Below are 16,699 nucleotides of genomic sequence, written 5' to 3'. Positions count from 1 at the left end.
AATCAGTACAGATGTTTTCATAGTAAAAGTGTCATCTCACCGGAGCCACACAGTTTTTAGTGATGCCATAATGTCCCCTTTTTCAGCAGGAAGAGGTGGGGAAAAGGTTGTGTTCAATTCAGCCACTTTATAATTGGTCCCTAGTTTCTAGTCCCACCACAGCAGCCTGAGAATCCCTGTCTCCATGATGGGAACATAGAATTTTGCCACTTTTATCCCTCCTCACCCCTAACCAGTTTTTTCCTTAATAGTTATGATGGTACTCTTCCTCAATAAGGAAGGAAGAAAAAAGTTACCACTGTTTAATAGCTAATTCATGCACAAGCTGGCAGGAGGCACTTGTGCAGCAAATAGAATTCAACCCTTAGCATATACTGTTTTGCTTTTTCCTGTCATGCAGAGGCAATTTGATATGTGCTCAGACACAGCCCCAAAAACTGAGGAAATTAATCTTACAAAATAATAGATGAGCAGAGGGCATGCTGCTACACCAATTTTTGTAAGAAACAATGCTAGTTATGCAAAATGGAATTTCTGATTGAATGTGAACAGCTATTTATACAAAGCACTAACTTACGGAGGCAATATTTCTGCAGCCATGAATATTTTCTCCACCAATTCAGAAAGTATGCTTAGCAGATGAGTTAAGTTAGTGTTCACATCTTCATTTTTTTCTAACTTTGAAGGATTTAGCTACAAAAAAGAAAAATCAGCAGGTTAAATGAAGTTTCTTTTCCAAAATACCTACAAACAGATTTAGGCACCTACAAGATTAAACAAACATTACGATTTGAGGCATGGTGGTAAAGCGTTGTGCTGCCGTACATAAGCCTCAGGGCTGTGGAGCCTCTTGGGACTTATGCTTCAATGCTGGCAGGCAAACAAAAATGTGGAGAGGCAACACTCGAGTTCTAACAGTGTGTGCACAACGCTAAGTGTAAAAACATTCAATATTATCCATTTTTTTTAACTCAAAATTTATTTTAATTCATTGGGGATGGGTTCACCCATCCCTTTATATTTAAGTCACTGGGTGAAAAGAGGAAATTAGTAGGGTAGGTTTAAATAAACTTGCACTGATAAGCAAAAAATCAGTAAATAATTCAATGACGTTTTAAATAAAAACTTACTTCAAAAATCGACTAATCACTCCTTGAATTGACTGGAAATTCTCAAAATTAGGAGGGAGATGAGCTATCGCTTTAGAATAACCTATAATCTATTATGAAAGAACAATTGCTCCAATTTTTAAAAAAGTTCTTAAAATTTACATTAAAAAGCAGAGCTGTGCACATTTTTCAAATACATTTTTAGGAAGAGTACCAAATATAGAAAACATTTTCATGAGAAGTTCTATTTCTAATGTAATCAGAATTTAGTTTCAGAAAGGTTAACATTCCCTTAAAGCTAGTAATTTAGACAAAATATGGAACTGAACAACCACTACATAATAATCTTTTCTTCAACTAAGCCAAGTGTTTCAGAACAGAAGATATATCCAAGTTCTCACCTCACAAGACTGCTTGCTTTCCATTATCTTTAAAATAGAGTCTTTCAGCGCATGATGAACAAAACTTGTTGCTGTAGCTTTCATATACTGTTCCATAAGGGTGCTTGCCAGCGTGGTAGCACGAAATAAGGTTGTAGCTTCATCTGAAGAAATAATATTTTGCCATTATGAAATAAATATGTAACTTCAATTCATTTTAAAGGATGAATGGAGGAGGAAGAAAAAAAATTTACACATGCAAGTGTTATGCACACCTAATAGCTGGATTTACTCACAAAGTGGGAAAAATAGGTGCTGGACTATAATTTTCTCTCCAACATTTTAGTAAATGAAATTCAGAATTAACATATTTGTACTGTACCTTCCATGCTTATTTCCCTGTCATTTAGTGTTCGTAAGAGCAATGACTCAAGCTTTTCATGAAGAAAAATCTTCAGTAAAATGCCAGCCAGTAGTGTTCGGTCCTGTCCACATACATGTGATAAGGCATAGACTACATGCAGCTCCTTCTGTAGTATCAGCTAAAAAGAAAAATTAAACCTTGTAACATTAAGAATTCTAGTATACCACAGCTTCAGACAAACTGACAAGAGGAGCCTATTCCTGCGAAGATACCACTATATATTGCTTGGTGAGTAGTGCATTAACAATTTCATAAAGGGTGTATAATTAAGATCAGCCTCGAAATACCAAACACATTAGCCTTCATACGCTGTTAAACTGCCAGGCTGGACAATTACATTAATTTAATGGGTTATATTTGAAATGTTTTAATTTTGCATGTTAAATAACTTTCAAGGAATATTAAACTGTCAAAGTAACTTAATACCTCTTTAAACTCACTGTACTCGTCTTCTGGCATGATTTTCTCCATAGAATATCGTGCTCGGACACGCAAAGATCCAGGTTCAATACCCTTTAATGGTATGTGGGAACTCAGCTGAAACCATTCATCTGTTGCATGTCCTTTCTGTAACCGGTTTAACTGACAACGCATAAACACTTAAAGAAAAACATTGTTCAGAGTAAGTTACTTGCAGCAAGGATGGCACTAGTATTAAATATAAAATATTAATTTACTTCAAGTGTACTTATCTCATTCACTGCATTTTACTATAAGTTTATGAATAAAACAAAAGTTAGAATTCCAAACTTCTACTCTGGCAAATTACACCTTTAATAAACCACTGTAGATGGAGTCTAAGTAAGAGTAATACTTAGAATCTGTTACCAGTTCAAAGCACTATATAGACATTAACAAATATATGCTTATCCATATAAAAGGGGGAAGACAGGAAGGAGAAGTGAATTGCTCAAGGTTACACAGTGAATCAGTGAGAGTTAGAATTAGAACTCTGGACCTCCTGATTCTCAACCCTGTGCTCATTCCTCCACACTGTTCAGTCTCACATTACCTTACTTAGCTGTTAGGAAGGACAAACGTTCTCAAAAACAAAATCAGCATAACACAATGGATGTCACACATCTAATTTTTATTATTTTTAGGATTAAATTAAAAATTCATTTAAAACCAGGCTGAGGTGCTAACGTTAGAAAATTATATTTTTTAATAAAAGAAATAAGACACTTCACACTAAGTGTTTCTCTTCAGGTAACCATTGTGGCCTCCAGTTTCTATGATTTCACCCAGATTATTTATATCTGTATCATAGTAATATCTGGTAACCCTAATCAAGGATCAGAGTCCCACCATGCTAAGCACTATAATCAGTGAAGACAAAGGGGTCCCTTCCCACATGTGTCTGACAGCCTAGGTGAATGTCAAAAGTCAGTCCAAGAATGGTAAAATCATTAAAGGTGAAAGAATGAGTCTCTGTACAGTACCTAGCACAATGGCCTTGGTCCATGACTGGGGCTTTTAGGCACTATCTTAATATGAATAATAAAATATACCACCACCTAAGAAGTCATGCAAGGAACATAGCTAATCAATAGAACTAAAACAGAAGAATGACCTTTACCAGTCCATCCACTGCCAGTCACACCCCACAGCAACTAACTCCTTGACCTGGCAGCTTGGTAGAAAGATGCAGCATCTTTCCTATTGGCTGATTACTTCAAGAATGAGTGTTGGCTGTCCTGAAAAGGCAATTCCTCACTGACAGGCCTCAAGAGACACTAGGTGGATGTAACATCCTACATTAACACTCCTGTGATGTTTTAAGAGGCATAGCCCAAGTTTCAAGTCATTTTGTCTGTCAGACTGCCTGGACCTGCCATGTAGGTGTCTGTTTCTTTTTCTCTCTCATTATGAGATGTCTATTTTTCCACCGTAAGCACCTCAGGAAACAAACTTGTCATCTTACTTTTCTGCCAAACATCATGTATACAGATGGTGCTATGTAACGTAAGTAATAATAATCATCACAGGCCGTCAACTTGCCTCATTTTTGAAGCACTAGGTCTTTTAACATATCAAGGTAACAGGACAGAATACTATCACCTCCACTGTGCATCCTTTGGGACCTTCCAGTTGCAATGCTAGTACTCATTGGCCTTGATATGGGCTGATATGGAATAATCCATTTATCCAACTCAGGCAGGTAATGGGTGAGATGTTTCATCTTCTAGTTGGCTAGTTGCCTACTGCGAGCGTGAATGGGTTGATCTCTTTGAGCTAGGTAAGCACAATCCTCTATTTACATGAATCTTGGATTTTCAAGAATATTTTCTCCCCAAGTGCAGAGTCTAAATTTTAATGTCTTCACAAGTCATTTATGCACAGTTTGGTTCAATATTCATTTTTTTGTTTTGCTGATGCACAAATGTTATTATTGTCAGGTGAAGTGTACAGGCACATTACCTTACTTGATCGGAACAGTGAGGTAATAAGGCTTTACTCTGAAGTTTCTCATTTTTCTTTTGATTGTGGTAGCATTTCCAAGCTAGAACATCTCCCCAGCTCAAACTTTAAATACTACAGCCCTGATGCTTAGACTTAAAATCCAAGTGAACGACATGACCAGAGGGACTGCAGAGCAGTTGCTCTCTATCACAGAATACGTGTTAATTAGCTTTAAAGGAAAATAAACGTATCCTACCTAGCAACAATTGCTAAGAATGGTGCGATTTGTAGAGACCGTACTGGACACTGTACTGGACAACAGGCTACTTTTAGTCAAATGGAAATGTATTCCTTTCCAATCTATCCTTTTATGATGAAACACTAACAGTTGATTTTTCTACACATAAAAATAGTGTATGCCATCTTCATCCAAGTGAAAACACAAGATGACAGTTATTTTAAATGATTTGTATATCTAGCTCTCTAAATAGTTGATCTGCTACTGAGCTTATTCCTGACCTGAAGTTATCATCTTTCGATGATAATCCTTGCCAAAAGCAATTATCACAGAGCATTGTAGCTTTCTGTGGGGAACAAGCAGAAGCAGATGAAGTTTAGCAACACATTTTATTTGTTTAGATTTTTAAAGCATCAATACAGAACTCTTTACTTTTTTTTTTTTTAAGCCAGCCATATGATGTTTACACACATACATATAGATTTTAAACACAAATTGGTGTCAGAAAAATACAGAAAATATGTATTGAATAAACAGAACTGTTTCCCAATCGAATGTTTTGCAAAATGATTTATGAATACACTACAGGCTCTTTAAAAGCGAACATAACTATGAAATTGTGTGTAATGAATATTCATAATGTGCAAACTCCAAAAACAAACACTAAAATAAATATTAAAATGCTATTCTGAAACAACCCTTGTGTTTCCACTCACCTTTTGACACATACTGTTGTGCCTTATGGCAAGAGAATTAAAACACTGAAAAAATTGCATCAGTTTCTTAGCCTTGTAACTTCCAATAGTTCAAGGTAAGGGGCCAGATCTTGGCCCCTCAGTCTGATTTCACTGCTGGAAAAACAGTCTTAACTAGTTGACTGGGGAAAACACAAATGGAATAGAACCAGCAGTACATAACTGCTACACTCTAGCGTAGGGAGCATTTTAGAGGAATGACTGAGGGAAAGTGAAGTGATAAGAGCACCGCTGCCCTCCAGTGATTCCTAGACTCCAGAATGGCTGCCTGGCAGCTTGGCACAAAGTGTGAGAGAGAGACTGAAAGCTTCTTTGGGAAAATACATTTATACTGCACATAGTAAGTGCTTAATAAGGGGGAATTACTTAGTGGTAATGTGAGGTAAGGTAGTCTCCTATTCTCCATCCTAAATAAAAGCACAAGTATGCTATAAGAGCTCACCTACCAGGAAGCAAAAAAGACTGTCAATCATCCTGTCCTACATAAGGAGAGGTTCTACTCACCTCTCTGAGGTTAGATACTTCCTCCTTTCCCTAAAAAGAGGGAAGAGAAGACTACAGAAAACCAAATTACCTTTAAAGAAGTTTCACATGTTGAGAGTCATCCCTTCAGCAGTTCACCTAGCAGTCAGGGATATGGTCTGGGTAAAGAATACCTTGTCAGTTACTGATAAGACTATCATCCTTCTCTGTGAGAGGAGATATATACGGGAAAAGGGCAATATAGAAAATTATCTCTACTAGAGGATAGACAGGGGAAAGTGGCTTATAGGTGATTTGAGTTATGGGACAGAATTCACTGGAGTCAGAATTTTTTTGCCTCCTTTTTTTTTGCTTTTATTTCTCACAAATAGCTGCACTTTATCATGGAGGACAGGAGCCTGTTACTTTTCTCACTGTTCCAACACCATATCCATGCTCTAAAAGACAGCGTGGAAATGCCACCTTACCTGTTGGGTGGGCCTCAAAGGAGACATCCAAAGATTCCTCCAGAAGGTGAATTATAGCATTCACAACTCAGGTAATCAATTATTTCCTGAGCAACATTGCTCAGGTCCAAAAAAGGACCTTGAACATCAACTCAAAGTGTGTACCTGTGATTTCCTGAGAGACTCAGAGAAGCATTCACCTAGTTGTCACAGAAATCAGGAGCAAAGCCACAGACTCAGTGGGAAGTGAAGACTTTTAATTAAGGGTCACCCCCTGGGAATCTACCATAGAGACATCTGCCTCTGGAACAAAACAAGGGTACCACCTAAAGAACAGGGTGATATTTAATATCCATCATGGATCTGACAAGAACAAATCATGCCAAACCAACCTAATTTCCATCTTTGACAGGGTTACTGGCCTAGTGGATGGGGGAAAGCAGAAAAATTATATATCTTGAATTTAATAAGGCTTTTGACAGTCCCACATGACATCTCATAAGCAAATTAGGGAAATGTGGTTTAGATGAAATTAGTATAAGGTGAGTGCACAACTGGTTGAAAAACCATATTCAAAAAGTAGCTATCAATGGTTCACTGTCAAACTTGGAGGACATAATTAGTGGACTCTAACAGGAATCTGTCCTAGGTCCAATATTAAACAATATTTTCATTAATTACTTGGATAATGGAGTGGAGAATATGCTTATAAAATTTGCGGATAACACCTAGGTAGGAAGGGTTGCAAGCACTCTAGAGGATAGGATTAGAATTCAAAATGACCTTGATAAATTGGACAATTGGTCTGAAAACAACAAGATTCAATAGAAGAAATTCAATAAAGACAAATGCAAAATACTACACTTAGGAAGAAAATGTTAAATGCACAAATACAAAATGGGAATAACTGGCTAGGCAGTAGTAACTGCTGAAAAGGACCTGGGGGTTACAGTGGATTACAAACTGCCAACCATATGATATAGTTGTGAAAAAGGCTAATATTCTGGGGTATATTAACAGGTATGTCGTGAGACACAGGAAATAACTGTTCCATTCTACTCAGCACTGGTTAGGCCTCAGCTGGAGTACGATGTCCAGTTTGGGTCCATAGTTTAAGATAAAGACAAACTGAAGAGAGTCCAGAGGAGAACAACAAAAATGATAAAAGGTTTAGAAAACCTAACCAATGAGGAAAGGTTAATACAATTGGGCAAGTTTAGTCTTGAGAAAAGAAGATGAAGGGGGACCTGATGACAACCTTCAAATACATTAAGGACTGGTATAAAGAGGATGGAGATCTATTGCCCTCCATGCCCTCTGAAGGTAGTACAAAAAGTAACAGGCTTAATCTGCAGCAAGGGAGATTTAGGTTAGATATTAGGAAACACTTTTTAACTATAGGGCAATTTTGCACTGGAATAGGTAGGTTACCAAAGGAGGTTGTGAAATCCCCTTTATTGAAGGTTTTTAAGAACGGATTAGACAAACATCTCTCCGGGATTGTCTAAGTTTACTCGGTCCTGTTTCAGCACAGTGGGATGGACTGAATGACCTCTCAAGATCCCTTCCAGACCTACATTTCTATAAGCCTATTTATCTTAGCTTCTAACTACCTTGTCAGACTCCTCTCCTGGTTAACTACCTACAAAACAGCTTCATTTAAGAGGAACAGCCTTCCGGGAAGAGTCTGTTTTAAACTGATGGAAAAGGGAGATAGTAAGTTTCCAGACCAAAGAAGCTAGGAGTTCTATAGAGCCTCAGTTGGTCAGTTAACTTAGAAGGAAGACCCCCGCCCCCTCAATGCATTAAAAGTTCCATCATACACTTTAAACAGCACTGTGTTAAAGCACAATAGGGAACTTTTAGTGAGTATCAGCAGGATCTAGAAATCACCCCACACAGACACACATGTACTGTGCATGGCCATACCATGTAGACAAGCCTGCAGAAAATTCCTTACTGTTGTATGAGCATGCACCTTGAGATATTTGTACAAGTCCAAAGTTTCCTGAAACCTAGTTTGAGGTAAATATGTCCTCGCTATGATGGAGCTGAGAATCATGCCTATGAATTCGAGCTCTGCACATGGAGAAGAGCTGACCTGTCCTTATTGATCAACAGGCCAAACAAAAGTGAACAAAAGAGGGACTAGATCTCTTGATGGTTATCTCCACTTAATGTATGGATCACTCTGCAACTACAAGTCATTCAGATGAGATGCCTGCCTAGATGCCCGCCTACCTGAGATGGGCTGTAACCACTTCCATGCACTTTGTGAAGACTTGAGGAGCTGCAGACAAGCTGAAGGGAAGGAGTGTAAATTGATAACGAACATTTGCCATAACAAACCTTACAGATGTCCTGTGATCTTGGTGAATGGCCACGTGGAAGTAAGCATCCTTTAAGTTGAGGGCAGCATACCAGTCATTCGAATCTAGGGCCGGAATGACAGATGCTAGGGTAACCATCCTTACCTTACTTCCTCCTGTGCCACTGGGCAGCCCAGTTCTTCCACTGATTAGTCTTCGCTAGCTGTACTTCTTCCTAGGTGATGCCAGCACATTTGATATCCTCTGTCAGTGTCTTCTCCAGTTCTTCCTTGGCCTTCCTCACTCTCTCTTTCCACCCTCAGGTACCTAATTCAATGCTTGCTTTGCATGTCTCCTGTCTTCCATATGCCGTACATGTCCCAACCATCTGAGCCTTCTTTCTTTGACAATATTTTCTAACATGTTCTGCTCTGTCAGCTCCCTTATTCTTATTTATTTTGTCTTTCCATGAAACGTGTAGTATCTCCTTCAGCAATCTATGATGGGCAGCCTCCAATCACCTTTTGTTGTCCACTGTCACATGCCAAGTCTCTGCTCCATACAGTGCTCAAAGCTAAGCTTTAGTTTGGCGTGGAGACCTCTGCTTGACCAGATGTCCAACAGGGATGTCAAACCCTTCCAACAGGGTTTTTGCTGCTTCCTGTTCTACCTCTGAGGTAAAGGCAATCATTCCATTCCACATGATACTTAGTAAAGCAATGTCAGTCATGTGATTCATCTCTGCTAACCCATTTTACAATGTCCACAATGCCTTTTGTTGCCCACTTCATCATTCATAGAATATCAGGGTTGGAAGGGACCTCAGGAGGTCATCTAGTCCAATCCCCTGCTCAAAGCAGGACCAATCCCCAACTAAATCATCCCAGCCAGAGCTTTGTCAAGCCTGACCTTAAAAACCTCTAAAGGAGGAGATTCCACCACCTCCCTAAGGAACCCATTCCAGTGCTTCACCACCACCTTTGCTAAGGCAAAGAGGATTGATAACATACACCCTGGTCTAACTCCAGTCACAATGTTGAACCACTCATCCAAGCCTGTACCTGATCTTACTGTGCATCTACTTTCATCATATAAATGCCTTACTATGTTGATTAGCTTGTCTGGTATCCTATAGCTTCTAGCAATATTCCACAAAGTCTCTTTGTGGATACTATCAAATGCTTCCTTAAAGTTGATAAAGTTGATTAAGACAGGCTTTTGCCAAGCAGTAGCTTTTTCAATGATCTGCAGAAGAGTGAATTGTTCACAACATGATATGCGTGGACAGAACCCAGCCTGTTATTCCTGTAATTTTTCATCCACTATCTTCTTTGTTCTATTCAGCATGAGGGTAGCCAATACGTTTGCCCAGGATTGATGCAGTTTGAGATTTGTGGCACCTTTTAGATTGCTCTGGTGCCTTGTGGTTAGAATGGATACCGCTGCTGGAACTGAGGCCAGAACTGCTTTCTCTTAGGGACTGGGGTATAAATACCCAAGGTCCTTAGGGATAACCCAGAGTCTTTAAGAGAATGCAGAGCATCATCTGTATTTCCTGAAATAAGTCCGGCCCTTTAACAGGTACATCCTCAATAGTTTGTTGAACTTCTGTTGGTATACTGGAATATTCCAGCCAAGAAGCATGTCGCCCAGTGACAGTAGTCACCATCACACATTATGTCCCAGTTAAAAAAACACTGTAATGAGCCAAGATAGCTTCTAAACTGTAAGCAGGAGGATGAATAATCCCTTTTCTCAAATAAATAGAGGAGTTTTGCATCTTTATCTTTGGGAGTAGATTTAGATCAGCCTTGCCTTGCCTCCTCATTCACAACCACCACTAGCAAAGATCCCAGGGTTGAGTGTGAATAAAAATATTCATGTCCTTGTGAAGGTACTTGGTATCTTTTGTCCATTCCTTTGGCTTTGGGTGGCAAGAAGGAAGGTGTTTACCAAGGCATCTGATAGTCTCCAAAAGGGCTTCATCTGTGGGAAGTGCCACTCTAGTTCAAAATACTCAATAATTTATCTGGATTATCTTGCAGCAGTTCCACTTATATACCCAGAGAGCGCACTACTCTTTCCATAAGCTCCTGGTATGTTTTGTAATCATCAGGAAACAGGGATGATAATTCAGAGACCATGGCCTCACCTGGAGAAGAAGAGGAAGTGTTTAAAGGTGGCATCATAGTGTCTGCCCAATCTGAAGTTTGTTGGACCTCTCTATCAGATGGACCAACTACTGTAGGTAAAAGTTCCTCAACCTGCACGGTACCAGGATTGGTACCAAATAAAATCTGCCATCTCAGTGGAAACTTAAAGATATGGGGTTTAGGAGATGATCTAGAGTCTGGAGGGATACCCCAAAAAAGCATTCGAAAAAGGCCATTGCTGGACCTGATATGGACTCAATTCCAAGGGAGCCTCTGTCTCTGGACCTGCTCCTGAGCGAGTACTGGAACCATGACCTCAATTACACAAGGAAGAATGTGGAGCAACTTGAGACGTTCTGTAACGAGACCTTGATGTATAAAACCCCACCTCAGACTTGGAGGAAGAACAACTGTACTTTAAAGACCAAGGTGGTGCACTACCAGGCAGAGGACTTGGTTCTGGATCAGTGGGAAGTAGACAGTACTGAAGAAAGCATCAGATGTCTTCCTACATGATACCATACACCAGCCAAGCTTTTGGTCACAGCTGGTACCAAGAATTATGGAACATGAGACAGTGATGAGTGTGTTGGTGCTGAGAAGGCTATAGACACCAGGGCTTTTGAAGGAGAGACTAGTGCCAAAACCTCAACATCTTGGAGAAGCGGTGAGTCTGGGACTGACACACAAAAGAGGTCCCTGGCCATAACGTACATAAGAACAACCATACTGAGTAGACCAATGGTCATCTTGCCTAGTATCCTGTCTTCTGACAGTGGCCAATGCTAGGTGCTTCAGAGAGAATGAACAGAACAAGCAATCATTGAGTGATCCAACCCATTGTTCATTCCTAGCGTCTGGCAATCAGAGGCTAGGGTAACCCAGAGCATGAGGTTGCACTCCTGACCATCTTGGCTAATAGCCATTGGTGGATCTATCCTCCATGAACTTATTTAATACTTTTTTGAACCCCAATATAGTTTTGGCCTTCACAACATCACCTCAGCATTGTTGGTACCAAGAAAGTAGGAGGCACAGATGTATGCATCAAAGACAAAGTCAATGCTGCAGATGATCCCGGCAAGGCAGTCAGTCTCAACAGCACTAAAGATGGTGCCAGAGTCAATGTCTTTACATTGCTAGTTGAAGTATGCAGTATGAGGGAGCACCTAGCTGGAGCCTGTACTCAAACCATGGTACCTGCCTACCTACTGCAAGACACCATTGGAGACTTAGACCTAGTGGACGAAGAGGGCTTCTTGTGGCTAGAAGAACGGGAAGCATCTGACTTCTTCTGCCATTTATGTGGTACCTGAGAAGGAGAATGGTGCATCATCTCCAATTTCCTCTAATGAGGAAATACTTCTAAGTCTGGCAGCTTGCTCCTGGACAGAAGTAGAGTCTGAAACTCCGCACATACTGAGAGACTGGGTTCCGAGGAGCAGTGCAGTGTAGCTTCTGTAAGGAGATGCCAAAGTCATACCTCTCTAAACTTTTTAGTCCTGGATTTAAATCCCCTGTAGATAGGCCACTTATGACTAACATGTCCATCTCCCAAACACTTTGGGCAGAGGGAGTGGGGATTGCTGATTGGCATAGCGTTATTACAGCCAGAACAGTGGGACTTAGGCATGCCCCATTACTGAACTTTGAAACAAAAACAAGTACTTTTTAAAAACAAGTACTACTAACAATAACTATACAAAAATGAACTATGTACAACAACAAATAAAGGAAACACTTCTCTTTTAAAGACACCGGGAAGAAAATGTGATAAGCCACACAAGCTCCGACGATTGACTACAGGTGGTGAGAAGGAAATGAGGGAGGGTTGGGTGGCCCAGCCCCTTTATTCCTTCAGCTAGCAACACAAGCGTCCAGAGGGTGCATGTGCCGCCTCGACAGATAAGTTCTCTGGCTTCAGTGCACTAGGCATACACACATGAAGTGGAATGGACATGTGTAATAATTCGAAGAAGAACTAACCATTAGATTATAAACTCCTTGGGGCAAGACCTTTAGGACGATACAATCCAATGCATTCTATATTGCTATTAACTTTCTGGAAAAGAAACAAAAAAGCAACTGATGAGCAGGCTGTGTGGACACCAAGGGGAAAGGAATGCGCTAGGACAGAGAGAAGCTGCTATTGCATATGAAGGGGGCGCTGGGCCTTAGGGTACCACTCCCAACTCTCAAAAGTGGCAGCTGAGATTGCTGTAGCATGTGAGCCCAAGAGTGGGACGAAGAGGGGGCCTGAATAGGGAAACACAGGAGAGAAGGCAGGCTCATAGGGTACTGAGGCTTTGTTAGAAACCACTGTCTCTTCATTCTCCAAAGAATGTTCACTTTTCCCTTTCCTGTTCCCTTTTCCTTCATCCCCTCCTATTCCCTCATAACCCCACAAGGAACAGCAAAGAACTGGAGAGACCAAAGCAAACTCCATACTGCCAGTCTTGGAGAGATCCAAAAGATCAAGAAAGTTAGCCTAGGTGGAGTCTCGCCTTTTATAGAACAGGATAAGATTGACAGCCTATTTCCTCTTGCTTGATGAGAGGTAATATCATAATATAGTGTAATAGCTAGTCTAGGATACATCTGATGAGATACATTGGACAAAAGATATGTTTGAACTAAGTTATTGTCCATTTTATTGCAGTTGAGAATATATACTATTTCTAAAGCTTTAATATGTCAATAAGGTACTTCTAAGGAATGAATACACTAATAATGTAGAGTAATTGCAAAAATGCAATGCAGAAATGTATCTTATGTTGTGCGACTGTTTAAAATTATATTTTAAATTCACAATGTGTGTGTTAAGGCCTAAGATATTATAATCTATTAAAATCATTTAAATTAAATATAAAAAATAGTATTAAGCAACATATATTTGTTGCCAGGTTTTAAATAAAGTCAAACCACTGAACTGGTGTAAGTCACTGGCTAAGTTCCTGGAATCAGAGTTTGTTGAAGGGCTAAACCAACTTTTGACAACAGTGGCCTCTTCTGTAGGCGCAGAGAAATTTTTTATTTTTATTTTTTTTGTGCATTTCATATTCAACTTGTTCAGTTGAATGTAAACCAATCTGGAGTTGAAAAAAGCAAGAAAGCTTATTTTCCTCTCCCAACATATGAATAGATGTGAGAGGATGAGATCTACTAGCTCTAAAATCTTGAAGAACATGGTGACCACACAATCAGTTCAAGTCACTTACTACAGATATTTCCTTTGCTTAATAAATCACTTTTAAATGCAAAATGTTACGATAAATTTTATGATAAACATTTTTTCTTCTGTATCCAGCACTTTTAAGGTAGTTTTAATTTTTAAAAATTAAATTGTTTTTGAGCATTTTTAATCAAATCTGAATTTCCATCCACTAGTGCTTGACACAAATCACAGATAAAAAGATAACCATCTAGTAAATAAGAAATGTACATTTCACCATTTTCTAACATCATAAAAAATGTAAAAGTAACTTACATTTATTCAGATTCTTAAAACTGCTTAAATAAGAGTGTGTACATATGGCATATCTACCCAGTTGGCAAAAAAAAAGCATCTAAGAGGGTATTATATTTAGTTGCAATTCAACATATTTTAATAGCTAACAACCAATGAGAATCAATCTTTCTTCAGGAAAATACAAACTACCAATGCAAAACATGATTAAAATCAATTATTTAAATTGAGGTTTCCTGCTTGCTGATTTAAATCATTATTAAAATTGATTATTTAAATCAAAATATAAATCAAACCACCCTGGACAAGAGTGATAAAAGTTGTGCAAAGGGAAAACAACTTTGTTCTCTATTCCTGTAATATATAGCTCTCTTTTACAGCAATAAGACTTACATATATCTGGATCTTTACTTTTCTTTGTTTTGTTACTCAGACTTATCTCAAATCTGTTGATATCAGGTGAAAGATCACTAGAGAAAAAATTAGAAAATCTTGATTAATATTGTACTCCTTTGGCATTTAAACTAAGAAGCTCAATTATACATTTTCTATTCTTTTCTATTCTTTAGTTCCACCATCCAGAGAAAACATTAGCAGCCATACAATTGCCGTTATATTACATTAAACAAACATATTTAGGATGCAACAGGAAAAACGTGTGGCTGAAAGAAGATTATGTATATGCAACTATCTAGCCAATTTTTAATTAGAAATCAAAATTCAATGAATCATCATCAACACACTACCTATAAAGTGTTAAGAAATATCAAGTTTTTAAATGCTATTATAATTCAAAAAGACCAAGACTTACTCAAAGACAAATTCCTCTGACCATACAGGGTTCTGCCCTTCCCTGACATGCGTTTTTGCTACCTGGACACTGTTCAGGTAGATGTTACAATACGGATTAGTGAAGTGTTTTACTGGGAGAGTATGAGCTTCTTCAACATGTAAAATAAGGCTGCTGACCTGAAGAAAATATACAAGATTTAATCTCAACATACAAGAGGGCGAATTTTTTCAGCTCTAAAAAGCTTTTGTTTTAACATATAAGTGCCAGACACAAACTAAAATTTGTTGATCAAACCAAGACAATTACTTAAATAAAGGAAAAACAAAGAATAGGAAATAGTCCAGGCATAATAGCAAAATATTGTCAAAAGGCAGTAGCACAATAGCTTGTTAGAGGCGTAAGTGCGGATAAATTTAAAAAAGAATCACACTCAACCATTCAGATCACTGATTTTTTTTTCTTTTTCTCCTAATACATCATCTGTTTTTTTGTTCTTTAAGACCATAATATTTATTAGGCATTAGACTTGCTTGTGCTGACTGCTACACCTGCATAGAGTCCTACTGAAGTCAACAGGATTCCAGATAAGCACTGGAGTTTGCGCTAGCAAATCCAAATGCATAATCAGGATCTTAGACCCCAGTAGCACTGGGTGCTGTCCGTGGCCCCTGCTCCATGTGATTTATAATCTAAGATCCTGATTGCCATCAGAATACAAACAATAACTTGTAATTTCTTTCTTGAAACACAAACTTTCTCCATTTTCCAAAGGGAAAACAGTTCTATCTGCACTACAGATGCTCAAATTATACTATCTTTAAATTGTGCTCTCATGGGACATTAGAAAATTTACTAAAATATGTGACGTTTAAACTCCTCTCATAGAACTTAGTTTGCATTGAGGACTATTTAGAGTACTACTAAGCACTCTTGGTTTTAAGCTTCATACTTGAAATCTATGGCCCAGTCCAACTCCCATTGGTATCAATGGGAATCAGATCAGATATTTATAGAGTAAACATAGCAAACACCATAGTAGACCAGGACTGTGATCCATCTAAGTTCAGTATCCCATCTCCAACAATAGCAGCTTCAGAAGGAGATACAATAAACCTGGAAACTAACAATTATGCAATAACAGGCCCAGAGGAAAATTTCTTCTTAATTTCAGAGGATGGCTTAAGCCAAGGAACAAGTATTCAGTGAATGCTACTATGCTCTTGACTTCATCGATATCCTGTATCAGTGAATTCTACATATTATTATATGTGGTGTAAGCTGTATTTCTTTTTCAGTTCTAAATTAACTGTCTTTCAATTTCATCGATCTTTTCATGTTCTCGGATTGTGAGTGATGCTAACTGGCATAGAGAAATGGAAGTATCTGATTTATGATTTCTATACTTTTTATTATTTTGTATACCTTTATCATGTCCCCCTCCACTTACTTGTCTCCTCTCTAAACAGTCCCATTTTGTCCCACATACTTTAGATGGAAGTTTTTTTCTCTAAACATTCCTGTCACCACTCTTGGACCCTCCCCTCCCCCCTTTATTTCTGATATACTATTTATCTTTTTTGAAATATGGTGACCAGAACTAAACACAGTATTCTAGGTAAGTACCACTTATGTACAAAATAGCATACTATTTTTAGGGAGGTTTTTGTCTATTCCTTACGCATCCTAATGTTTTCATTGCTTTTTTTGTTGCTACTGAATAACATTGGCCATGCCTTTTTC

General features: G+C 38.6%; 1 protein-coding gene across 1 annotated transcript in view; it reads right to left on the bottom strand.

Moving 5' to 3' along the window:
• RASA1 (RAS p21 protein activator 1) overlaps positions 1-16,699 on the bottom strand; it is a 113,043-nt gene that overhangs the window by 18,534 nt on the left and 77,810 nt on the right. Inside the window, exons 14-19 of the mRNA XM_065406508.1 lie at positions 14,978-15,135; positions 14,560-14,636; positions 2,340-2,512; positions 1,872-2,031; positions 1,511-1,653; positions 578-693 (exon numbers count right to left, since the gene is read on the bottom strand). Of these exons, the coding sequence (XP_065262580.1) occupies positions 578-693; positions 1,511-1,653; positions 1,872-2,031; positions 2,340-2,512; positions 14,560-14,636; positions 14,978-15,135 (827 nt within the window). The remainder of the gene's footprint in view (positions 1-577; positions 694-1,510; positions 1,654-1,871; positions 2,032-2,339; positions 2,513-14,559; positions 14,637-14,977; positions 15,136-16,699) is intronic.

Source organism: Emys orbicularis, chromosome 6 (genome assembly GCF_028017835.1).
Source record: "Emys orbicularis isolate rEmyOrb1 chromosome 6, rEmyOrb1.hap1, whole genome shotgun sequence".
Lineage (NCBI taxonomy): Eukaryota > Metazoa > Chordata > Testudines > Emydidae > Emys > Emys orbicularis.
The sequence above is the reverse complement of the archived record's forward strand: the minus strand, read 5'-3'. Positions and strand labels throughout refer to the sequence as shown.